This window comes from Argiope bruennichi, chromosome X1 (genome assembly GCF_947563725.1).
Source record: "Argiope bruennichi chromosome X1, qqArgBrue1.1, whole genome shotgun sequence".
Classification (NCBI taxonomy): Eukaryota; Metazoa; Arthropoda; class Arachnida; order Araneae; family Araneidae; genus Argiope; species Argiope bruennichi.
In genome coordinates, this window is record NC_079162.1 from 95,534,625 (window position 1) to 95,561,652 (window position 27,028).

The window sequence follows — 27,028 nt, forward strand, 5'->3', positions numbered from 1 at the left end:
TTTAAGTTAAGGTGATTTTCTTAATTATTTTTGCCTACAAAAGGCAAAAAATCTAAAAATAATCTGGTTAAATAGATTATTGTTCAATTTTAGCATTCAGGTATTACAGGGGTTTCGACCACTGCTTCATTAAATTACAGATATATTAAATGAGTAAAACGAATGCCAGTTTCAGATATGAATTTTTACTGTTGCATTTACTTAGAAAGATTTTAGTAATGTTTTAAAAACAAATGATAGTAAAATGTTGGTGATGATATTCCCAATGATTTTTCAAATATTCCTTAAACGTAAAAGACAATCTTAGGATTTGTAAGAACGGTGTTGAAATTTGTAAATACAGAAATGCTTTTTTTTCGTAAAAAATTATTATTTCAAATTTATAAAAAATTATTAAATCTGATATAGTTAAGCAAATTTTCTAAATGTTCATAATTTGGTTAATGCAATATTTAAAATTTGGTTGATTTAATGATGCAAAATAATGTACTGTCTCGGAAAATTTTGAAAGTGAAACTTTATTTCAACACGAAAACAAATCCTCATAAAAAACTTTGAGCATAAAAATTAAAAAAATTTCAAACAACATTATTATTTTTCAATTGGTACTTTTCAAACAGATGTATAACAGTAATCTTCATTTTCTAATCATAGCAGGGCTTCTTGGAACAAGATTGATATGAGAAGATATACAGGATAATTTAAAAGTTTTTCTATAAACTTTAAGGGTGATCCAAGTTTATCAAATAAATCAGTTATACATAAAAATATAAATCCAGGAATGTTATGTGTGTCTTCTAGAAGGTAAATATTTGCATAAAATAAATTAGTTAATCCACTCATAATCATTCGAGACAACAATTGATTTAAAAAAGTGCGTAATTCTACAAATTCTTTCCTGAAATGGCAAATATGGATTTAGGGTATCAGGTAATGTAAACAGGTGAGTAGAGATGCATTTACATCGTAAGAAATTTCTTATAATCTCGCGTTTATACATTTTACCTAGATTATTCTACAGAGCCCCTGAATTTCATATATATTGCCGTTAACATATATTAAAAGAAAACGAACCTCGGGAAATATGAGAGTTCTCAGTAGATTATATATAAAAAATAACACGAAACGCAAATAAATAACGCTGCATAATTGTATATAAAAATTATTTGGAATGTCTTTAGGGAGTCTGATTTCAACTATTTGATAATAATATGTTGCGCATATCTATTTACTTCCTGTTAAAGAGGTATTTCTTTTTTCATGAATTAAGCTGATGGTAGTGTCAACGCACAGGATGTGTATCCGTTTCTAGGAGGCTTCCTGAATTATTGCATTGGCTAAAGCATTAGTAAATCATTGGATATTTAATCTGTAGAGCTCTTTTTAATTAGCAGTTCCGAAGTCATCATTCTTTCGGGCAATGTTTACTTCGACTTTAATGGCGTTTTAATTTAAACATGAAATAAAGAGTTTATAATGAAAAATCATTACCCTTCTCAGTTGTGAATTTACATTGGGTATTGCTTTTTATTGTTCTAAAAGTGTGCTTTTATTTGAAGTTTGTCTCCTAAAGAGATGAAGAAACACAGTAACAAAGACTTTGGAAGGAAATATTTTTAGTAAAAAACAAATATTCTTTTGAAAACGCATAAAATGTCAAATCTTAACAGCATTATCGTCTTTGTACGGCATTATCTCAAGTTATAATTATATGTGTGCATCGTGCGACCATTGATTTGGAATGTAAAATGGCTTATACCTAAGCGTATCTGTAAAGAATTAGGATTTCATTTTTAAGAAAAAAGTATAGGAAATGGATGACAACAGAAGACCAACCTTTATTTTACTGGGTTTTGCTCTTTTCACAGTGTGGACTTTCAAGAATGTAACTGGTTCAGGTAAATATAAAACAATCTTTCCAACTTTATTTTGATATACTGAAAGTTTTTTTTTCGCACGATTTTATAAAGAATGTCAAATGATCTTTACAAAGGAAATTATTTTACTTCATAATATGAAAAACATAATCTCGATTTGTACATAGAATAACATTTAGCAAAAGCATGATCTATAATTTTTAGAAGATAACGCAACAATGATTTAATTCGGGAAATAATATTTTATATTAGTTATAATTACTTGTCTAATACTAGTAATATGAGAGTTTTCTATTGCATGCTTTATGTTCTGCACATAAAATAATGCTGCTGATTTACGATATCATTTCTTGCTCAAAAGTAACGGAGAATGACTGTGATTTTTCTTAAATTTATGATTGAAGGTTGAACAGCATCGATATCATTTCTCAAATAATAGAAATAAAGGCCGGCGTCCTGGCATGGGGTAGCAAGTCTTCCCCGTGATCTGGGCGTCCTGGGTTCGAGTCCCGGTTTGGGTATGGTTGTTCTTCCGTTGTTCTATCTGTGAGATGTGAGAATGTGCCCTCCCGTAAAAAGGGGTTGTGCAAGCGAATGAGTGATGCGCGAGTAGCAAAGTCGTACTCTTGGCCCTAGTTGGTGCTACTAAAAAAAGACAAGAGACGCTCCCCCACTGGCTTAAAATCGCTGTCTTAGTAACAGCGGGCAAATGCCATAACAAACAGCAACAGAAATAAAGAATTATTGTGCTTTTTCTGTAATTCAGCTTGGTACTTTTATAGCAGAGTTAATGAAAGTACTTATTGCTAATACAATATTAAATTTGGAATAAGAAATTTCTAATTCAATATTTTGTTTGGAAACAAATTTTTCGTAAATGTCTTAAAATTTTATCCAATACTTAAAGATTTCTGTAAAAGGAATGTAGGCTTTTATATTTGATAATGAAATTAATAGTTTCATAGTAATTATAAAACGAATCAAGTGAATGCAAATAAAGTGAAACTGAAAGAAATTACGATTTTTCCTTTTGTTTACTTCCGTATTTGTTTCTATCTTATTTGCAGTTTTTTATTGTGCCACAGAAATAAATAAGAACTCTTACTTGAAATACTCGTTGAATTCAGAAATTTGCCATAATTAAAAGGAAAGGAAATATTATAAACGTTTATTTTTGTTAATATTATGTCCTAATTTATTTACTTATTTTTAATTTCTTTTCATAATATTTTAATATTTTTATAATCGTTGATATATTGATAGAACCATAGATAACGTCTGCAAATGCCATACAAAAATGCGTTTTGATTAATTTTATTATTAAAATAAATTTGTTTAATAATCGATGAAAAAGATTTCGGGGAGTCTTGTGGAAACTTATGACATTTTTAAATAATTTAAAATCTCATTTAAAATTTTATACTTGTGTTATAATAGATAAATAAAGGAGGTGTATTTTCGATTAAATTAAACTGATGGCAGTATCGGATCCTGAATTAACAGAGACCTGATTTAACCGAAGCATATGCGAGATAAATGAACATAAATCTACCGCCTTTATGTTGGTGTGGAGATTTCCAAAATAGACTGTACAGGGTTGGTCCATTTGTAGTTTCATAATTATCTTAATACAGTTCAAATTTTAAGATCCCTTTTCAGCAGCCTACGGGAATATTGGAAAAAGATATATAATCAATCAATGAAAATCCTCATAAAGTTAATAAAACAATTAGTGTTGAATTGAGTGAATCTTTGAACTTGTATATTGTGTATATTTGAACTTAATTTCACATTACAGTTTTCAGCTTTTTTTCCTTACTCAGCATTTTACAAAAAATACAATAAACTTTTGAATTTCAGTTTGAAGAACTTTTATTAATTACAAGTAAATGAGCATTTCAGATACGTTTCTAATGGCAGATTTAGGTACTTAGTGGCTTTTGGAAGCGCACATTATGAGGCCACTTCTTCGATAATCGGTTAATTTAATTCCACATCTGAACAAATTTTTAATGAAACAACGTTCGAATAATTTATTTTATTTTTATTTTTATGTTAATACTTAGCATAATTACTTATGTATTTATTTCTCGATTTTTTAATATATATATGCTGAGGAAAAGTGATTCAAATAATAAAATTCTTGAAAAATTAATCACAATTAGTAGCTAATGATTTCTTTACTTACAAGTAAAAGAATTTAATTATCATGATAGACTGTCGCAAAATAATAAACTTCAAATAAATATAGTATGAAGAATTATTTTTTTGAAGTCCTCTCAAGTGGAAGGTACTGAATTAATTAAATAATAAATATTCCAATTTAATAATAATTTTAATAATTCACTGTAAATACATATTGGAGTTCCACTATTTTATAATTCTTAAAATTTATATTTCTTTACAAATTTAATTATTTGGAAACTAGGTTAATAACATTTTTTAATCCACCCGTAAGCGGGTTCTTTCAGCAAAGGGGCCTGGGTACCTGCCTCGTCCACCTGATTGAAAATCTGCCACTGTTTGTTCCACCTACTCCCGTGATTTAACTGCTTGAATATGTAATTGCAGTTACAATTAAATAATAGGAATCTAAAAACAAATGAATCAGAAATTGAAAAAGGAAATAAATACATTCTCAATAAGACTGGGAAATGCATGACTAATATCCTCTAAAAACAATAAATGAGCTTTTTTTTAGCTTTGTTTATATGAGGAATTTATTTATATAAAAGCATTTAACCTTGGTGATGAATGGAAACTGAGTTACTTTCAATATATCTCTTTCCCCAGCTTTTAAATTAATAAGAATGAAAATTAAGGAGAGAGACATATTCTTTTATACAAATGGTATAAAAGAATATGTCAATTATATTTTTATACAATCATCGTTTCAACGGTAACATTTTCGGCTCATTATTTACCTTTAACTTGCATTTCCTTCATATTTTATATCTTTACGAGCTTGATGTTTAGTTGAAAAAGATTGACACGGTAATACGTGATAAATCGTACATGAATTCCATTAATTATTCCAATGTTATTCAAAATTTATCACTCTCTTGACTAGAAAACTCATGCCATGATATGAAAAAATGTTTTGATTGAAATGATGATCAGATAGAAAATTAGATGAGAGATTGAATTATTTTTGATGTTCACGAAAGGAAATATTTCTCATCTATTTTTGTTTTACTTACATTCCCCAATTTCAGCTGACGAAGTACCAATTTTCTTCAATGTTGCTACTGTCTTATTTGTCTTTCATGTCACTGACATGCTGCATATTCAAAGGTTTGGTACCAGGCACGGTTCGAGTGTTGGTACTGTGGTATCCCTAATTTTTATTTTTTCAATTCAGTTACTAATTGATTTTATTATGCATTGAATATTTAAATCTATCAACAATCTAATGCAATTTCACATCGCATAAATGATCTTCGAGTAAAATGTATGGAAAAAGAAACTGAAACAGAAACTAAATTCCTTTTACGATTTTTTTTTTACTAACTGAAGAACGGCTTCTCTTTACAGGGAGGGAAGGGGTATCTCGTGCTTGAACGATCTGTCCTTCCTTCTAGTATTTGATTTAGCCTCTGCGCATGTGCATTGACAGAGCTTAGTCTTTCTTTATTATGATTAGAAGCTGAAGAACTGCGAAAAGGGCAGTATCTATGATGTTTAAAGTGGTTCGCGTTAAAGCATTTAAAACATTTTTTTCACTATGGGAAAATTTTTTCGCCATTCTAAAATTTGAAAGTAAACTAGGAAATGAAGAACAATTAATTATAAAAAAAGATCGAATTTAAAATAGTTTTTTTAAATAAAAGTTCTTACAATCAAAATGATTTTTTCAACAATTTTTAGTTGAAAATGTTGATGAGTCTGAAATATTTCATAAAGCGTTTTCAAAATTTGACGATACCAATCGGGAGAATTACATATAGATTCATTGATTTCAATGAATAAAATATTTTTCAATAGCCATGCAAGCACCAGTATAAAGGGTTTTTTTGAATCGAAAGGCTTCGGAATATAAAGGTTTCTATAAATAACAAGGTTGTTTTTTTTATATATATATAACCTTATTTACCTTTAAATTTTCCAATATAAAGGTGTTTTTTTTTTCTTCGGAATATTAGGCACCAATATAAAGGTTTTTTTTCCCGAAAGGTTTGTTTTCGTTGGAGACAAAACAAGAAATATAGATTTTATTTTTAAGTAATTTTTAATAATATTTATAAATAGCATTCGATTAAGTTTATTATCGAATGCTATTAATGCTATTTAATTATTAATTAATTAAATGTTTATATTAATCTTAAAATGTCTAATGCATTAAAGAAAACTTTCCTGAAATGACCAGATTCCCTAAAGCTTAAACAGAGTTCGTCTAGATATAGAAGTAGGGCACAACCTGGGATAAATATTTTAAAAATTGATTCAGGGAATCTATAGTCATTTTATCATTGAACTCTAATGATTCCACGAACTTATACAAAATATAAAATAAAAATATTAAAAAAAATTAATGATATTGAATAACTATTATTTATCAATATATTCTGACGATATTCCTCACATTGTGGAAGTTGGGAAGAATAATTTATTTCTAATCTGATTTCTTAAAACTGAATTGTTGGAGACTTTTTTTTTTTGCAAATTTTTATAGTATGGATAATTTATTAGTAAAAAAGCGAGATAATAAGGGAAACGCTTTGAAAAATATGAAAAATAAGAACTTTTGTAGATAGTTTTTACTATAGAAGAGAATTATATTCTTGTAGATGACTGGATAAAACGTAATTATTTTTTAGATAGAAAGATTGAAGAAAAAAATAAATTTATAAACTATTTAAACATGAGATTATCTCAAAGCAATGGTTTATACTCTAGATTGGTAAAAATGCAATATCAATAAAGTAAGTAATTTTGATAGCGTACAAAAGAAAATAATGTATTGTTTCTTACAACTTTGTTATTATGGTGCCATTTTTAATACTTAATTTAGCTTTATTACAGCTGTATTTTGTGATATAGCTCGCAAGAACTGGTACAATTATTATGAAATTTTGCAATGAATTATTGCTTTTTCAATTTCAAAAAAGTGCTTATCTTTTAAAGTGAGTAAATTGGTATTAAAATTCGTTAAATAAATGCGATAAATAAATAACAAGAAAATTATTGACTGCAAAATGGGGTTCATGAGTTTATTGTTGGAGTATAATTTTACAAATACTTATATAACTATACCTTGATGCATAAATAGTATAATGGACAGCCTTCTTTCATACGCTAACTTGTTATAGTGGTTATAGTTTTGACTAATTTTTGCTTACGTTCCTCATTTAGCCAAATATTTAGAATGTGCCGATTTCAACTACCGACTTTTTTTTTTTTCATTTATCATATATTAAAACTCATTCTTAACATTTTTTTTCAAGACACTTATTCTAAGGACCAACCTACACTGATACATAAATGAAACATCAAAACAGGTAGAAAAGGCAGAAATATGAAATAATTATTGCAAGTCGCTGAAATTTGGAAGAAGATCGTGCCATGATAACAAAATCGCCGTTTCGCGATCGGATGAATGGGGATAATAGTCCCATTTCCACTGACGATCAGCATGTCTGTGAGCATGTTTCACCTTAAACTTGACATCCAGATTCAAATGTTTTCACTTCATGAAGTGGGACAGAGATATCGGATCAAGTTTTCGCGTCATCGTCTGACCACTTTAAAAAATTATACGATCCGCCCTTAATTGTCCTCAAACAAGTTTAAAATATTAAAATAAAACAATCGTTTTGGAAATATTTTAAATATTTAAAAAATATACTACAATTATTATATTGTTGTTTAATGTATTATTATGTTGAATATTTCAAAAAACAATTGTTAGCTAGGAAAGGTATTCATTAATCCTAAAGCAGGGTACACAGTGGATATTTGTGCAGAAGGCGTTCGATGATAACAACAGCTTCCATCAAAACAGTTTATTTCTTCATAAACATAAAGCTCTCCACTTCGAGCAAGGAAAATAATATTCAACTGTTAAAAACAGGTGCATTTCACAAAAATCAGTGTACCATTTTAAACCGATCGTAGCCAAAGCTCCATCAAGTTAAACAGGGTGCAAGCGTACCCATCGCCAACACTATCGGAGATACGACTTGATAGTCTAATCACTTTCGATACACAATGATCCTCACAGCGGCCGACCTTCGATACATTCAGTATTTGCATCTTTAGTGATGCCAACCGCGACAGACATAACTTGGCAACGATCGGGTTCGAATAATGCATTTGAGATCATGAAGCGAGATTGGAAAAATACACAAGGACATCGCAAAACTTGGGTCCGAAAAATTTTATGTCCAACAATAAAAAACAAACTAAACATAGTTCTTTCAAGATTTTTCAAATATTTTCTAACACTTTTTTTTTATAGTTTTAAAGTAATTTGGTTTTTATTACTATCTTTTAATTAATTATTTCAGATGAAGCAAAATTAGAAGGGCCGAAGCTGAACATATCAGAAGATTTTATAGATGTTCCCTTGAACTCAACACTGTACATTCAATGCACTGGTCAAATGCCAATGTCATGGAAATACAGGGATCCCAAGGTATGCTACAAACTAAATATGCATCAATATTTTCTCTCATAAGTCTATCTAAGGAATTCTTTAAAAGAATATCGTAACATTTTTTGAATTCCATTTTTTTCACGTCTGCTTGTTATATCGAATGTGATTTCTTTTAGATATTTGTTTTAGATATTTTGATTATATTTTAGATTTTAACCAAGTTAAAATCCCCCCCCCCCAAAAAAAAAGATCTATTTGCTAGGCCCTGCAGTCAAGAATTACCAAAACTTTTTATCACAAAAAGCAAGAATGAATAGGTAATATAATTTTCAAAACTTTTATCTATCATCCATAGTTAATTATGCAAACTAGAGGGCAAAGTTCAAGTCATGTTAAATGATTTTGACTCTCCAGTTCTCCATTAGAGCTTTAGAAAAGAATTCTCACAGCAAATTCCTGCGATTTCGAAGTATTAATTAGTTTGAGTTAAATAACATAATTTGTTTCGTAAATATTTCTTCAGATAACGTTTTAATTTTCAACAAATTTTTTCAATAAAGTTAAAAGCTAAAATAAGTTAATTTAAAAAATAAAAGTTTCTTTTATTGCTTTTTTGATTAAATGCAAAGTGCAAAAATTCCTCGAGTGAATTAAAAGCTTTGAAATATTATTCGTTTATGACAATTTAGAACGCAACAGACAGACGTATTTAACTAACGAATATATTTTAGAGATAAACAATTTTCTATAATTTTTAGTTTTGACGTAACAAAATTGAATGTTTGACTTTAGTTTTAATTAACTGAAATAAATTGAAACTGAAGAAGATATTTTAACAGTATAATAAAAAGAATTAATAAGAGACCAGAAGAAATAAAATCGAATTACCAATGAATTTGAATTAAGTGTTCGAATTATACAAATTCCACTGCATTAAATACACGTACTTTTTCAGTATAATTTTGATAGCAATTAGTTGAATCCTATTTCATAAGAATAACAGTACAGTTAATATAAAAATTAAGGAAGAGAAAATAGAGGAGTAATTATAATTCGGAATTCACTGAAAGTTTTTTCATATTGATTGTTTATTTTAAAGGATTATTCTTCATTAACAGAATATAACTCATTACATTGCCTGTTAATGATAAATGAAGTTGGTTTATACAATGAATATTTTTGAATAACGTATTGTATGAATGTGGTTATGAAGAAGTATTGTATTTGCCATTTATGAATAAAGGTAATTAAATTCTGTAAAAAGAAATATTTTTTTCCTTGAAAAAGATGATTCGATTCACGTTGATGGTATTGAGCAATCTTTTTGTTGTTGTTGTTTTCAATTAAGAATAATAAAAACAAAGAACGCATTTGCTAGAATTTATAGTATTGTTGTTGCTGTAGTAATTGTTGAATAAGTTTCCAAAATCTTGCATAATCTTTGTTTGTATTGATTCATCAAACATTGCATCAATTTACGAAAAATTAAATAACATTAATTTATTTTTTGGTGGACATTTTTAATTACGTTAAAAATATTATAAATTAACTTTGACTGTAACAAAGTATTAGGAAATTCATTTTTAGGTTTTTTAAGATGCCCTACTTTTCCTTAACATTTAGCTATTACTGCATACGATATTAAATTCCGAACTGAGAAGTTGGAAGTACAATGATCAATATTGTTTGCGTGCGTGCAGAAAATAATGAATGCATCTTTTTCATCATTCTTCCAAGAACTTTTTCCCTCGTAAACCCCAAATTAAAAAAGTGCTTTGTGGGGATTAAGAAGATTTTAAGTACATGCAAATATGAATTATTTTTAGGTCAGCACTAAAAAGTATCAGGATGTGAAAGCTGTATCAGACACCAATGAAAGTGATGGTGTTTTCAAAAGTGTCGTTCAGCTGTTTTTCACAAGTTATGAAGAAACTGGAGAATACGTATGTTATTACAACGATCTATCAACATCAGTATATATCTTCGTCAATGGTAAGCAATTAATCATGTTTGAATTGCTGCATTTAAGACTTAAATAAGAAAGCTACCGATATAAAATTACTGTTTCTAAAGATATTTTGTGATTAATTGGTTTACAATGCATACCAAACTGAAATTTTTTTTTAAAGATGTAGAAATATATCAATTTTGCTTAGTAGCAAAAGCAATAAGGGGCAATACGGATCATGTTAAAAATAATTGCAGTGAGGGCTTGAAAATCATGTTTCAGCTCCTAATTTCTGAGTAATTCCGGCTGTCGAAAAACTTAAGATAAAAGTTGTTCGTTTTAATAAGACTCCCATTCGCCTAATTTATTTTTCTATTCTCTACAGTAAAAAAGTTAACGGGAAATAACGGTTTTACTCTCCAGCACTTTTACCCTCTTTGAGCTAAATAACCCACCAACTAACTCAGCCATGATTTTTACTCTCCGTAAGTAGGGTCACACGAGGCCAACTACTGCGCGCTATAGAAAGTCATGCCTACCTCAGGGAGATTACGTGACCGCAATGGGACAATGGCAGATAGTCGTCCCGATGATACAACCATTTTCTATAGTCCCGTTGGAGTCATATGATGTTCCTGAATAATTGGCACAATAATTGGCCTCGTGTGAACGCTGCTTTACAACATATCCCTGGGAGATTAAAATCGAATCAAAATTACTCTTAAGAAGATAACAAATGTTGTGCGCATATATACAGGGTAATCTGGAAAGTGTTTTTAAACCTTTTAAATTCAAAATGGTATTTCGTTTAGGCAGGGAAGTAACGTGTACTTATAGTAAAGTGACTTTGCTGGATTTATTGAGACGAGTTATAGCGTCTTAGCGGCAAAATAAGGAAGTTACAAAAAATAACTAAACAAATTTAGGAAATCGGCCAGAAGTCTAGTAAGAAAAATGTATACTATACTATAATAAAAGAACAGTAAAAAGTTTACAGAGTTATCTGTAAAATTTGAGAGATATTTGCGATTAAAATTATGAACTTTCGGTAACTTGAAAAAGGTTTCGTCCGAAAATGAAACATGGAATCTGCGGTATTTTCCCTCAATAATTTTAATATTAAATATTTCCACCAAATTTAATTCCATGAAATTTTTTCCAGTATTTTTATTATGGTATAGCGTACATTTTTCTAATTGGATTTCTCAGTCAATCTCCTTTATTTTTAAGATATTTTTGGTAATTTGCTTAGTTTATTATTAAGATTTTGAACGGAGGGTAGTTGTGGGTTACAGGGACCATGATCGCTAAAGATATGTAGACTTTTCTTAGTCATGCCATCAGAACCGTTTCATCCTATAAGGAATCTACCCAAAAAACCGTAATGATCTAAGGATAAAAAAAAAACAAAAAAAAACACGTTTTTATTTTAATTCCTTATTTACAGAATCATTTTCCCTTCAATTTTTTACATTATTAGATTTTGGTGCAGAACAGCCTGAGAAAGAGGGTACAACTTTTAAAATTAATTAAATTTACCTTAATTATTGTAATTAATAATTAGATTCTTATTTACTGTTTTAATTGATATCTATTACTCGATGTCTGAGCTGCGTTCTTCATGTTCTTTTGAATACCGTCAGAAAAAAGTCATATTTCGGAGATATCAGCACTTTTTAAAAAGTATTTTTAAGAACTGTAGTGATATAAAGGATAAAAGTGTCAAATGAAGAATGCTTTATATTAATATGCGAAAAGTATTTGGAAGTCCTCTAGGTAGATCAAAAGAGTATATAAAGCAATCGGTAGCGTGAGCATTCATAAGACTAGTATTCTTTTTTCCCCATTTTTTAAAATTTTTTTTTTATTTTTCTCAACATTTTTGCTTTTTGCACTTACAACTTTTAGTCCTCAATTAATAACCTAATCCAAAATATATTATAATGCTTAAAGAAGCTTATTTCGTTATAAGCATTCGTACGAAAAATAATTAATAATTTAGGTACTTTTTAAGACTTGACAAATCAATTTTAAAAATTGAAAGTAACATCTATCATGCGTATAAAAAAATTTAATTTCTAAAAATGGCATTCAGAATAATCATCACTTTTAGATACTAGAACGAAACTTTTCTTGCCCTATGCTCATACAGGACATAAACACAATTTAAAGATATCCTGTATCATTTTAATGAAATTTTTTTAAAAAAATTGAAGATAATCAAATATCTAATCTATTTTAAATGAAAATTTATTTTAACAATATCCAGATGAAGTAATTCAGGCTTTGATCCGAAGATGACTGATATTTTTTTCCTCGGAAGAAAAAAACATTCTTGTAAAGTAAACAAGTATCATTTGTGAAATAAAAAGTGAACAGAAATCCGACCCAGCTCCCAGAAACAAGGAAAGCCTTGAGTGACCAGACGTCACGCACAATAAATTTGGAATGACATGCAAAATAGGTTCCACTGCGGCGTGCTTCATGCAGCTAACCCTCTATATTTTTAGTACAAATCGCCCCAGTTATTCAGAAATAACTTACCATTTTCGTTCACGAAGAACCGTCTGGAAGATATTGTAAAAGGAATAAGAACGTCGAAATAATTTAGTTATTTTTATTGTTATAAATTATATACGTAAAATGCTAGAATATGATGATACATTTATATTAACAGTAAATTATACTGTTAAATATTAAAGTTGACCTTCCTCCATTTTTAAACAAATTATGAAAAAAAAAAACTTAAGTGTTTAAAATAACTTACTTTTAAATATTTATCTTTATATAAAAAGAAATTTATTTAGGAGGAGATTTAAAAAATTCGGAGATTTTAAAAAAATATTTTCTAATATTAAGAAAGATTTGATGACTTCTTTAATATTATTATTTTTTTTCTTTGTTTCTCAATTTTTTTTAGTTTTAGATGGTAAAGTAATCTTTTTAATAATTAAAAGTGTTTGTTTAATGATTCCTTCATATTTGTAGCGTTTATATTTTGTAGAGTTTTTTTTTTCACAATGAGAACAGAATTGTTGAATTTTGCTAGATTCACATTTTTTTCCGTAATATATCAAATACAGTTGATATTACTAATTTATCCTAGAAATACATTAAATAAGCTAAGAGAATTTAACTTGGAATTTTGTATTATTAAAAAGAAATCTTTGATATTATTTTCTCTTTCTTTTCACTGATGTCAGAAAATGTTTATGAATTGAATTTTAACATATTCATCGTGATCTCATTAATTGTAATCTGATAAAATACCTCGAATACTATATTTTTATTTACATTTCGAAAATTAATTTATTCACAGTTCTTCAAAGAAAGCTTTTTAACATTAAAAGAATTCTTTTGCTGCCCAAAATCAATTCAAAACCAAAATAAATAAATTCACTAGTTCCGCAACAAAAATAATAATAAATATCCACAAAACAAAACAGTGCTGCTAGAGGACTAACATTCGAAAAGTAATGTACTGAAACGCTCATGAGCGGAGACAGTTTAATGAGAAAAGAAGGTCACAGCTGTACATAAATGATATATTCCGACTGTGAAGTAGCCAAGGTCTTTTTTATGCATTGTTGTTCTAGAGGAAGTCAAATGAACTTGAACTCAAAACGTTTAGCCCTTGACGTAGAGTCAAATTCGGACTGTTTTGTTTCATCTAGTTCATAACTATGTGTAAAAATCGGGATATTTGTGTTTGGTAAGAAATTATGATCGCCTCAGATTCGTCTAAGTATGATAGAGGATAAAAACACAATATGCTCACATTCATATCTTATAACCCTTCAGAGTATTATAATGAATTAGATTCATGAAGTTCACATTCGATTCTACACTGTAGCCAAGAGTTATCTAGCAATCTCATGCTTGTTCTACACCTCTGATCTTACGTCATACTCATAACAACAATGAGTGGAAAAGAATGTGATTAAGTAAAGCATTTATTAATAAAAACTTTCTTTTCCGCAGATGAGTCGCACTTGCTTCTTCCTTTGGATTACTTCTTATATACTCTTCATGAAGGTACTCGTTCTGTTATCCCTTGCCTGCCAACTTATTCAAAGGCAAGCATCTCCTTATGGAAAATAACGTCACAAAGTGTCGAAAAGATTCAATTAGCCCACGATGTAGAATATAATCCTACGGAAGGGTTCATCATAAAATACCCGACAAGTTCCTTCAAAGGTTATTTCCAATGCTCAGCTGAATTCCAATCAATGTCAGAGAATTTTACTTTCCATGTTGACATTCTGCGTAAGGAAAATTTTTCATTTTCATTTGATCTTACCTATGTGTCTTATTTAGAAATGCTATGGACTCTCAGTAATCCAGCAGATATCAGATCATACTTCAATTTTAATGAAAGCGCCTATTACTAGAAGTTATTAAAAGCATATTTTAATACCAACTGGGAAACCTATGTTCATTTTTGAAAATAGTACAAACTAAAAACACACAAAAATATGCATATCTGTGGTTCACAAATTATACATAAAACTATTCTATTTATAATAAATATTATAAAATATAATTCGAAATCATATTATTTACTTTACCCAAGTTTATTGACATGCATTGATTTTCCTCTTTAATCCCCTCTTTCCCTTAATTCCCATTAACCCTTTTTTCCCTAATTCCCTTTTTAACGCCTCCAGTATACTATTTTGGAAAAGGAGTCGAACTGGTGAGAAGCCGGATTACTGAGAATCTACTGTGCGCAAGTTTATAATAAAAGAAAATTTGCTATGCAGTATATTTAACTTTTAAATGAATAACTAAAAATAATTATAGTCCACAGCTCTAGGTTATTTTTCGCGCATGGGTTTTTCTTTCTTACAATTTTGATCTCTGCGAGACAAGAATTTTCCTTTTAGATACAAGGGTAAGTCAAAAACTTTTTGTATTTTCTCCTGGAATAGTAAGTAAATAAAGCTAAAGGTAAATAAAAATATCGTTTCTCTTCATAATTCTTCCAAAATATTTAGTATCCTGCCCTTAGTTAACATTCGTCCCACTAATTGGATGAGAGATGTTACTTTCTACTCTGAAGAATGCCTTTCTCTGATAGCGATCAATACAGCTGTGATGGGATTAGCATGGCATTTCACTATGCTACGGAGTGTTGCCTCACAGTCCCATGGCACGTGAAGAAACTAGCACCAAGTCTAGAACCAGAATGGCTGAAAAGAGTCCTCAACAACTTTTCCAAGCAAGAAATTCAAAGCATAATTCAATTCATGAGTGAAAATAGAGATCTCTTTCTGTTTCTATGACCACGAATATCAAGCGTCTCACTTTCGATGACCGAGTTAAAAACAGCACTACAGATTCAAAACGCTCATGTGCACTTATCTTTTTAAGATTTTTTTCTTCTTTGTAACTATTAATCAGATTATAACTTCAATTTACATTCGGTTAATTTTATTCCCTTTTTATGATGACAAGTGCAATAAGCTTCGGTTTATTCATTTCTTTAATTCCTAGTATGGTCTATTTATTATTCCGGATATTTCTCTATTATAAAGTAGGAAATTACTTTAATCGGTTACAATTTTTTTTATTAATTTTACTTTTTATTTGATTTTTATACATAATTTTTTAAAAATTTTATCTGCAAATATTCTGGTTTAAATAAAATTTCCGTTTCATGCCAGTAAAACAGTTCAGTGACCGGAATGTTTACAAATATGGGATTATGAGACGAAGTCTATTCTTCCTTTACGATACATTTTTAGAGCAGATGTTCTTAGGTTTGTGAATTATTCTCTCAGAGAAGAAAGTTTTTGATGGATGGTCGACAATTGATGTATCAGTTCTTACATCTCTTAATTCTCAGGAACATGACATCTGCATAATATAATTTTGGGGAGCATCCGTTATTGTCGATTTCTGCTATATCGTTCGATCAGAGGAAAGAGATAACTGCTCACTGTTCCTTCTTGCTGCATTCTGTTAGCATTTCTTTATAATTATCCTTCAATAGAACAAGGTACAGTATAGTTTTTATTACTAAACTAATCTCATGTGACCACAAATTACGAACTCTAAGCATGCATGCTCAACAGTAAAATTCCTCATTGGATTTTTTTTTCTGGCTTAAGCTAGATACTTTTTGACTTCACAACGAATTACAGATTACTTTACCCTCCGAACGTTTGATCAGGTATTTTGGAAGTTTTACTAGTACTGGAGGCAAACATCTTTCGAAACAAATTTTTCCTTTTAGAAGCAAATTTTTATTCAGTTTCAGCAATCACGAAGAATTAATTTTGACATCCCAAATTTAGAATCAAATCATAAAATGATTATTTATTTGTAAAGGAAATTTCCAGTGGTAATACAGTATATTTTTTTATACGTTTGGAATGCAAATTCAAGCGAAGCCTAGCAAAACAAGCTAAAAGAACCATAATTTTAGTCCAAAATCAATCATAGCGCAGGATATTGCAGCTGTTTCCTTTTTGGTATGTATAATGAACATGGAATTTAAAATAAGCAAATTTTGACTTAAAATGTGCCTTTAATTCTTCATTAATGATTATGTGTGTTGCTTTTATTGTATAATATGTCTTTTGTTACTAATTCAAATTTTCCATTTTCTTAGCACAGACACAATCGATTCCTGAAGTTTTTATAGATGACAAAAATGCGAAATACGTTTTACTGCATTCCAACTTTACTTTAATATGTAATATTAAAGTAATGCGAACAACCTTAATGGACCCCGTGAGATGGTCATATCCAGTAAGAGATGTATGTTAAGTTTCTGCTCCCTTAATTGATTTCATTATCTATTTCTTCACTTCTACAAAAAATACTTCATTTTTAAAAAATTTAAAATAGATACTAACAAATTAATAATGAGGATAATTCTTTATTAAATGAAAAACTTAATTTATGAATTACTTTTAATTTTTTTATTCTACTTTTTTGCGTTTTGTTTTCTTAATTATTGATTAGCTTTCAAATGCTGAATAATAATGTTTAAAACTGGCTGAAGATAATCTGTGCAATAACTCACACGTTATATTGCGTCCCATTAGATAATCACTTCTCTATTATCTCTTAATTGTAGTAGAGAAGAGGTCATTTAATTATATAGAAAGTTTGAATTACATGTATGAGTCAAATGGAATCAGTGGCAGTCAATACATTGTTTCTAATAGATTAGAAGAAAATTTTAATTTATCATGTTGTTGCCTAATTGTCTTATGATATTCCAATCTTCTAAATATTTTAATTCTAATGAAAAACATTTAAAGATACCTTTTTTTAATAACTTTGTTGAAGATCATGCATACTATCATGCAAGGAGCTCTTTCTCACTTTTTTTGATTGAATATATATTTTAAACAATAATTAACGGAACGTGAAACAATTCAAAGATCATATTATCTAGTGATTGATATTAGTATACAATCTTCCACTTCATCAATTTTACTTTAATGGAATTTTTCAGTCTAAAGAAGATAAATATGACTTTTTTTTGCAGATTTGACAGTTTTTAAGGATATCTCAGGGCACTTCAATACCAAAATTAATCATTTAGTATAATAAAATTTTCGGAGAAACCATTCAATAATACATTTTATAATCGCAAAAATTAATTTGTCATATTGGTTCGAAAGTAAAAAAGCATTTTTTATTTTTATTTTACAGCTGATAGAACGCAAGTTAAAACAATTTTATTCTTGTAAATTAAAAAGACATAAATCATTTTTTTCCAGTAATTAATGATTACGAAATTCAATTGAGATTTCACCAATGCTAAGCACACATAGAAACCAGGGGCCGGAACTGGAGAATCATGAGTTAGAAATCAGATTCTTCCAATAATCTGCAATTTCTTCAGACCTGGTGTACATAAAATCCAACGCAGTCAAATATCCTCTTTGATTTAGATGTCTGCAAAAAGAGTGCTAGACAAGTGACATTTTCAATACACGACCACACTTCAAAAGTGCGAGATCCAACACAAAATAGTTCTAGTGTAGTTACAAGAGGCATGAATTGAATCAAATTAAAATGAATTATAAATATTACGAAGAAAACATGATTTACGTTGGGAGAATTATACTGAAACCCATTACCTCGTGAAAATAGAGGAGAGCGCTGAAGCCGGCTAAGCTTCCAATCCGCTTCATTCGGGTATTTAACTGCTGTAGAATTAATTACATATTGCATTATTTTTCAAAATAATTTATTTGATAAAGATGGGTGTGTAAAATTAAATTCTTGAATTTCATTTCAAACAGGAGAACAGAATCATATCAGGTACCCCCAAAATTAAGAAAACGAGAATTCATAAATTGATATCAAACCCATTGACTGTTATTAACGCTCAAAAGACGGATGAAGGGATTTATCAGTGCAACGCAACAGATCATTCTCTAAGAGAAAACTACCATCAAGTTGAAATTAAAATATATGGTAAGTATATATACAGTTAACAAATTATTATATTATTTAAATGGTAATGACTTCATAGAAAGGCCTTGAAAACTAAAGCTGTTCACAAATTTTAGTCGTGGTTATCCTTTTTTCTAGTTTTTCAACAAAAATATATAACAACCGGAGCATTGCATGACGATTAATGTGTTAATTAACAAATTTAAAAAAAATCACATTTCAGTTTCTTTTTAAAGCATGGTATATCAAAATATATTTGAATGAACTGTTAAAGTTTCTGATCATGCTGTCTCAATTCATAGCAGAATAATAAAATAGCATACTCCAAGCATCTTTAAAAAAATTGTCACTAAAATTCAGAAATGTATTAAAAAGACAGTTATTCTTCAAAAACAGGTAATGACGATTGAAGAAACTGCTGGGATAATAAGTAAAGAAAGATTGAGAATATTTTTTATGTAAAATTCTTCTGCTTACAATTCCTTTTATAATGTGTTGTATTTCAAAATAGTATGAGAGGATACATAAGAAAAGAAATAATATTACTTATTAATTAATAATAAATAGTTAAAATTAATAGTTTTATTAAAATAATCCACAAAGACAAAACAGGCTGTTGTTTAAAAAAAGTTTGTGACAGTAAGTTGTCCCCCTTCAGTTTGATGTTTTCTAGCTGCTATATCACGCCGTTTCATGAAAAGTATAATGACTATTAAACGGAACTTCCTTTTGCTGTATAGTATATTTCTAGGCTTCTTGAAAAGCATTAAGTCCATCCTTAACCTTATGATTTTTAAGTTACTTACCTCACTTGATTGTTCTTAAAGCTCACTTTTATTATTTTTTTAAAGTTATTTCATAATTCATCATTTCACATTGTTCATCAATATTCATCTATTCGTAAAAAAATTACCAAAAGATTAAATATATTTATTTCCATAGAGATATAACTGACACTGACTTGCCAGCATTGTTCACTGTAATACAAATCGAACGCTTGGCCTTAAGGCCCTACAAAGCAACTCACCAAAAATCCACCTAGTGAAAGTCAGACTGCTGATATGATTTTAATTGATTCAAAGATATATGATTTTTAATGTAATCATTTGCAGATATTTTTAAATTTATCATTTGTATATATATAATTTTTAATTGATTCGAAGATGCTGTCGATTAAAACGTACTGTTGCGTAACTAAGCTTCTATTGTTTAATTATCAGGATACTCAGACGATGGAATTCATTGTATCAGTTAAGTTTGTGATGCATTTAAAAAGAGCTGGAAGCTAGATTACAGAATGATGTATCCACATCGAAAATTTGTGGCTGCTTTTGGATACAAATTTAGTTTTGAGTTCCAAAAAATAAAAATTAAGTTTTTTTAGAAGATAAAAATTGAGTGTCGCTGCAGACAACGCAGAAACTGATTACATAATTCAATAGCTGAAAGCTGTGATTGAAACTAAAGGATGTAATGATAGATATCAAAGACTGATATTTAATTTAGAAAATTTATCTTTTGTCCATTGTAAATTCGATGATCGAATAATTTTGAACGATATGTAACTTAGAATTATATGAAAACGCTTCTATTCTGATATATTCCCTGAAGAAGTTTCAGTTATTTGAACTTTTTGTGATGAACCAAACTAAATTAATATATTTGATACATAAATAAATGAATTTATTTAGATAATTATTTTTAATTTATTAAATGAAAAATAGATGATAATTAGATTAAAAATAATTACTCATTTAACAATTATATAATTTAATAAATTAATTTATATATTAAATTTTAAATTTATTATTTTATAAATATATTAATAAAAATTGAACATTTTTATTGGCTCGCTAATAATCTTAAATAGCAATGTAATTGAGAATATCGGAATAGTTTAAAAAAATTTGCAATGAGTTTTATCTTCCCTCAAAAGAAGCTTCCTTGAATAATGCTGACCATTATTTCTCCGTAAACATGCTGATATAAAATAATCAAATAAAAAATATATGATAAGGAATATTATTAGTATTATATAATGAAGTGGAATTAAATATCGACTTTTTTCTAATATATGTATTACAGAAAATCCTCAAGAACCAGTTGTTACATTTACGGAAGGATTGGAGAATATCGTCAAGAGTCGAACTAAAGAAGTAGATCTCATTGCAACTTATACAGTGTTTCCTTTAACAACAGATATTCGATCTTTGTGGATCAAAGATAATGCTCAGCTTTCACCTGCTAACAATAAATATAAAATTAGATCATCTAGTTCGGAATTTCGCTTGAGTATTTCAAATCTTACAAAATTGGATTCGGGATTTTACACTGTAGCTGCACATACTTCTGGAGGATACTTCAATAAATCTTTCCACCTTCGTGTTAAAGGTATAATAGATTTTTTTACCTTTTTCTTTTCTTATATTAGACGGTAATGGCCAAATAACTGAGTTTTGACTAGAGGAACAGAATATTGAGAATTTAGAGATCTGATTCTGCTAGAAATTCCTCATGTATCAAATGATCTCAATTTGGTATGGTATAGAAGTTCATAGAGTTCGCTGGTAAATCATATGCCAAACTTGTCATCTGATCATAGTTTAGAATTACGTGGTCCCTCTTCAATACGGTTTGAGCTGCTTTTAAAAGGCTTTTAATCTAATAATTCCACAAATGAGCTGTTTCTTTTATTATTTTAATTTTATATAATCTGTAAAGCTTCTTTTACTAGAATCACATTACTGATATGTTTTGTCATATGTGCTGTAGCTTCAGAAAATCTGCGAAAATGTGCTTTAATTTCTACATGAATAGAATTAAAATATTTACTATTTCAATAGCATTAGATGTATAATAGGTTCTTAATATAAAAAGCTACTAGTATGTCGTTTAGTCAGAAGATGTCTCTTGAAATATGAATTCAGTTTTCAATATAGTCGCGTAAATACATTGTTGCTGGTTTCAATAATTGTATAAAGCTATCTTGTTCATAGTTTACCATATTTTTTTAATCAAATATTGCACTCATTTTAGTAGATTTAGTACAGAAAATCATGATAGCTAATATGTTTGTTAGAATTCTCAAAGAAATAATCTTCTTTGAGAATTCTAACAAACATATTAGCTTCTTCTTAGTTTAACATAGTTTGCTATAGGTAGCATAGCTTTCCTAGATAATGTAATGTTTGTCAGGGAAATGCAGTAGGTAGGAAGATGTCAAATTTGTTTGTTACTCTGCCACTCATGTCCGCTCTTTTCACTTGACTATCGAGACTTGTTTCTCTTATTAGAGGAATTCCTTTCAGGAATTAGCTTTCCTGGTATCAAATCATTAACATATTGGGGTAGTTTATTTTGTTTGATAAAAAGTAACGCAAGATTTACTAAAAGAATATAACTAAATTCAAATAAATTGATTTTTAATTGATTTTCTAATGAAACTGATGTCATAAGTTTGTTTACAATACATGTGAAATTGTTGAAATAATGTAATATTTGTGACCCCTTTCTTTTTTTTTAGATACGCCATCTATAAAAATAAAGAATGTAACAACGTGCTGTTTCGTTCCTAGTCACTCATATCAGTTACAATGTGAGTCTAAAGGATTTCCCTCCCCAACTCTTTTTTGGAGTTGGGCAGACATCCGCGATTGCACAAGTCCATCTTGTGATAAAAATAAGAAATGGAAATATGTTGATGAGTTAACAGATATCAATAATCACACTCAATGGTTTATGAATATTGACGAAGAAAATGTTTGGTCTTTACTGAACGTAACAGCTATAACTTCAGGATATTACAAATGTGTAAGTCAAAATGAAATGGGCTTTGCTGAAGAAGTGATACCATTTATTGTTTCAGGTAAGTATAGTTACCTTTTAGTACATAGCTTTTTAAAAAGGAGTTGTGAAATTGACGATCTGTTGGCCTTGCTTTTAGTAACTAATTAGACGATATTTCAAGTTCAGCTAAAATGTGACAAGTTTATATTTTAAATCGATTTTCGCATGACGTAATTCATAGATAGAATACCAACTTAAAACATTAAAATCATATTAAAAAATATCTCGACCTCATGTATACACGAAAAACTTTGTAACTGTTTCATTTCAAATGTGTAGAGTATTAAAATACGAAAATGAAATACCAATTAATAACGGTTTAATTAAATTTGTTCATAGAAAATATTTAATACAAGTTTCAATTAATTTGCTGATTTTCTGAATACTCTTAGTTTACTAATAAAGAAGGATCTGATAGAAGAAAGCATAAGTAATGCTTTTGCTTTCCTCGTATTCAATAGCTTCATCTCATTTGTGGCAGAAACAATTGTTTAGAAAGCCTATTCACTGGGAATGAATTTTTTCTCGTAGACTACCATCATCTGAGAATTGATGGGCTACCATGTAAAGAGTAAATAGAAGTCAATAAATGTGAACAAATGCTAAAAATAAGAAAAAGGCTTCGAATAGAATAATTAACAATATGTTCTGTATTATTTTGGGAATAATTAAAATAGTGGGAATCTTAAAAAGATAAGTTTACACTTTTTTTTTTTTTTTTTTTTTTGTAATAAGCATACACTTTGTAATTTGAGTTCTGTCATCTTCAATGTTACGACACATTTTTTTTCCAACTGTGTCAAAAAGTCAGACTTAAGTTGAGCCTTCTTAGCAATTAATTTAATTATTTGTATGAGTAATAAATTTATACTTTTTTTGCCTTTTGTATGCATGAATCGACACGTAGAAGTTATATAATTAAAAAAATTTTTTTTGGAATTTAATTCTGTATTGTAGTTTATTTCTAGCATAGTTAGTTTCCAACGGACAATTGACAACAAAACGAACTGAAAATTAAATGTCTTTTTAAATTTTATTCTCGAATCATTTCAAATAGTTGACTGTGATGAATCATTGCTTACAAAATGAATAATATTTAAATTGCAAGTAGGAAGACAATGTTCAAACGTGCATAGCTATGCATTTGATTATACGTATTTAATTGTCAAACGTGCATAGCTATGCATTTGATTATACGTATTTAATTGTCAAACGTGCATAGCTATGCATTTGATTATACGTATTTAATTGTCAAACGTGCATAGCTATGCATTTGATTATACGTATTTAATTGTCAAATATGCATTGCATAGTTATTTATTAATCGTATGTGATTAATTTCGTGCATTACGTACCAGAATTTCTTCTTTTCAGATGTCAAAAATGGTTTTGATATGGAAATAGAAAATAATTTACCTTTAGAATTGAGTCCGTTTTCAATGACTTGTAGGGCAAGTTCTGATTTGTATGAAGATTTATTTTGGACGTGGACACCCGGTTTTACAAATGAAAGCAGCCCCATTCAGGATGATTTATTAAGTATGTCTTTATGTTACTCTGGACATTTTTTAAAATTTTATAACACTGTCTGAAACATGGATGCTAATAAACTGCATTGGGCGAGTAAAGTCTAAAAAATTATTTGTAACTACAATGATCAAAAAGTATCGGGAATGTTTCATTTAAAATGTATATTATAAATTCTAAAATGTATTTAAAGTATTATAAATACTAATCGCAGTTGTTATTCATAATAACACGATTTAAGGTTAACGTAGTATTAATAACTGCAACTCGTTATTGATAATAGTTTAATCACATTGTCCGCATATGTGTATATGCTAACAATCGTTTACAAACATTTATGAAATATTTTCACGGCTTATATATAAACATCTGGCAGCACACAGCCATATAAATTTTGATGATACAAACATGCATAGTCTAGCAAACGATGCAATGTTAGAAGAAATTAATTTGCAAAAGCATTTTTTTATATTTTAAAAGGTAGGATTGGATTCTAAAATAAACAAGTTCCTTATAGTTTAAAAGTACCCTAACAATATTAAATAACTGCTAAGATACTTTTAAATATTCTAGAGGATTATACTACTGTAACATATTTCACTTAACGCGAAACTCTAAAACTGATGTTAAAAGTGCTAACAAACATTAGGCATTAATTTCTGCAGTTAGTGCGCTAATGCTTTCGTTGTTAGTTGGGCTAATTTTCTTTTAAAACTCCTGCTAGATAGTAAGACAGAATTATTCAGAGTTATTTACAATTTTTTTTTTCTTGGTAACTTTCTGTGAAAACATTATGGGCTAGTTTTCTTTTCAAAATCCTTCTAGATAGCACGGCATAATTCAAAATTATTCAGTAATTTTCAATTTTTTTTCTTTCTTGAAAACTTCATGCGAAAACATTGTGAATTTTGGGATTTCCATAGATAAAGCAGATTTTCAAATAAGCTTTGTATTTTTTTAAAAGAGCAATTTTGAAAATTTGAGTAAAAAAGAAAGATTAAATACTAAACTTTCGAGATTTAGGTATGAATAACATTTTGAAGATTTGCCTATAGAACTTTTAATCTACCTTACTTGGCATTTAAAGTTTGTACAGATGTTTCTAATATTAAAATTGTAATGGAAGAATGTTTTCTCTCTCTCTCTCTCTCTCTCTTTTTTTTTTGCATTATTGAAAACATCGCTAGAAATGCTTTGGATTGAAACTATAATTTGAATATATATATATTTTTTAGCAAGATCAAATACTTCCAACTCCATAGCCTTAGAAATGAATCTAGAAAAAATATTCCTTAATAATTCTGGAATTTATAAGTGCTTAGCAACCCCAAGGTTCGGAGACAAACTTGAGGAGAAAACTACGTACATCAATGTGCAAAGTAAGATTTTTTTCTAATCCTTCAAGCCATTTTAAAAAAAGGTTTTTATTTTTTATTTTTATTTATGATTATTTTTCTAGAAATTGCACCACAAACAAGTACAATATTTTCTTCTCAACAGAAATTCAAGAACCTCAGTTTGAAAATGGAGACTGGGACAAAGAATTATTAGCCGCTGCCAATTCGATTTTGGAACTTGATTGCGTAGTGAATGGAACGCCTTTGCCAAAAGTTACCTGGTATCGAAATGGAGAGCTTTTAACTTCAAACTTTACCGGCGGCAAATTTGAAGAGGATTTTCAAGTGCTTATAATCAGTCGATTGGTAGATGAAGACAGCGGAGATTATGCATGCATTGCAGAAAATGTCGCTGGAGCCATTATGCGAAACATGTCCCTTTCAATTATCTCAAGTAAGCGGATTAATTTACCGTTGTTTCTTCTACTGTGTATTAATAAGTGTTTTAACTGTGAATGTCACTTGTTATTAGAAGTTATGGTGTCTTGACAGTAATTTCGGCGGTGATAGAACTCGTGTTCAAAATATAATTTCACCAGATTACCCAGATTGAAGTAAACCTCTACGTATTGAAGAGGTGGGGAAGTTTTGAGAGTGGAATATCAACTTTGGTATTGTCCTAGTTATTTAACCATCTTTCAAATTTATACCGCCCATCTTAAAATAGCCCTCATGTAGATTCAAAAAAGGATATTTATCCAATCAAATTAAAATAACTGTAATTGCCTTTTAAACTAAAAATAAATAACATGAAAATTCACTAAAAAGTACATTGTTTATTAAAAATTCACTTTTATTATTATATTTAAAAAAGTAAATATTTTCATTTTAATTATCTTCTACTTTTTAGTCTTTAACCTATTATTCATTTTTATAAATATTGCAAAGTCTTGAAATCGATTTATTTTTTGAAATTCTCTGCTAGGTGGCGCCATAAATATGGAATCAAAATTTAACTAAGTTAATCACTCTCCTAATAATTAAACTTTGAAAATATTAAAATAGTATGTCATCTAGAACATAAGTGTATAGCATTTGAAAATTCTGGCACATTAGAAAGTGAGTGAAATATCAATCACAAAATTTCATCTTATCTTTAGAAACATGAAACAACTCAAGCTTTTTGAAAAATGTGTTTAAAAATTTCTTTTTAAGTTTGACTTCTCTTATAAGTTAAGTCACTAGATCGGTTATGAGCGTGAAGGTTCAGTATTCGAGACCCACACTACCGAATATCCACATTGTTTGTGATTCTGATGTATTTTCATGACTTCAAGAGTTTAAAAAATAATTGCAAGGCGTGTCCATTTTATGAGTTAGTGTTGGTTCAATTACCTTCTCCGTCATATCACTACAGTTCAAAATTGCCAGATCTATTCCTGTTAGTGTTCACGGGATTTCAAAACGAGACATGAAT

General features: G+C 28.8%; 1 protein-coding gene across 1 annotated transcript in view; it reads left to right on the plus strand.

The window, feature by feature from the left end:
* The first annotated feature begins 1,358 nt into the window (after nucleotides 1–1,358).
* LOC129958984 (vascular endothelial growth factor receptor kdr-like) overlaps nucleotides 1,359–27,028 on the plus strand; it is a 73,698-nt gene continuing 48,028 nt past the window's right edge. Inside the window, exons 1-11 of the mRNA XM_056071749.1 lie at nucleotides 1,359–1,898; nucleotides 8,384–8,511; nucleotides 10,299–10,464; nucleotides 14,402–14,686; nucleotides 17,037–17,185; nucleotides 18,688–18,862; nucleotides 20,927–21,232; nucleotides 22,365–22,706; nucleotides 24,062–24,226; nucleotides 25,450–25,593; nucleotides 25,715–26,005. Coding sequence (XP_055927724.1) covers nucleotides 1,814–1,898; nucleotides 8,384–8,511; nucleotides 10,299–10,464; nucleotides 14,402–14,686; nucleotides 17,037–17,185; nucleotides 18,688–18,862; nucleotides 20,927–21,232; nucleotides 22,365–22,706; nucleotides 24,062–24,226; nucleotides 25,450–25,593; nucleotides 25,715–26,005 — 2,236 coding nt within the window. The 5' untranslated portion in view covers nucleotides 1,359–1,813. The remainder of the gene's footprint in view (nucleotides 1,899–8,383; nucleotides 8,512–10,298; nucleotides 10,465–14,401; nucleotides 14,687–17,036; nucleotides 17,186–18,687; nucleotides 18,863–20,926; nucleotides 21,233–22,364; nucleotides 22,707–24,061; nucleotides 24,227–25,449; nucleotides 25,594–25,714; nucleotides 26,006–27,028) is intronic.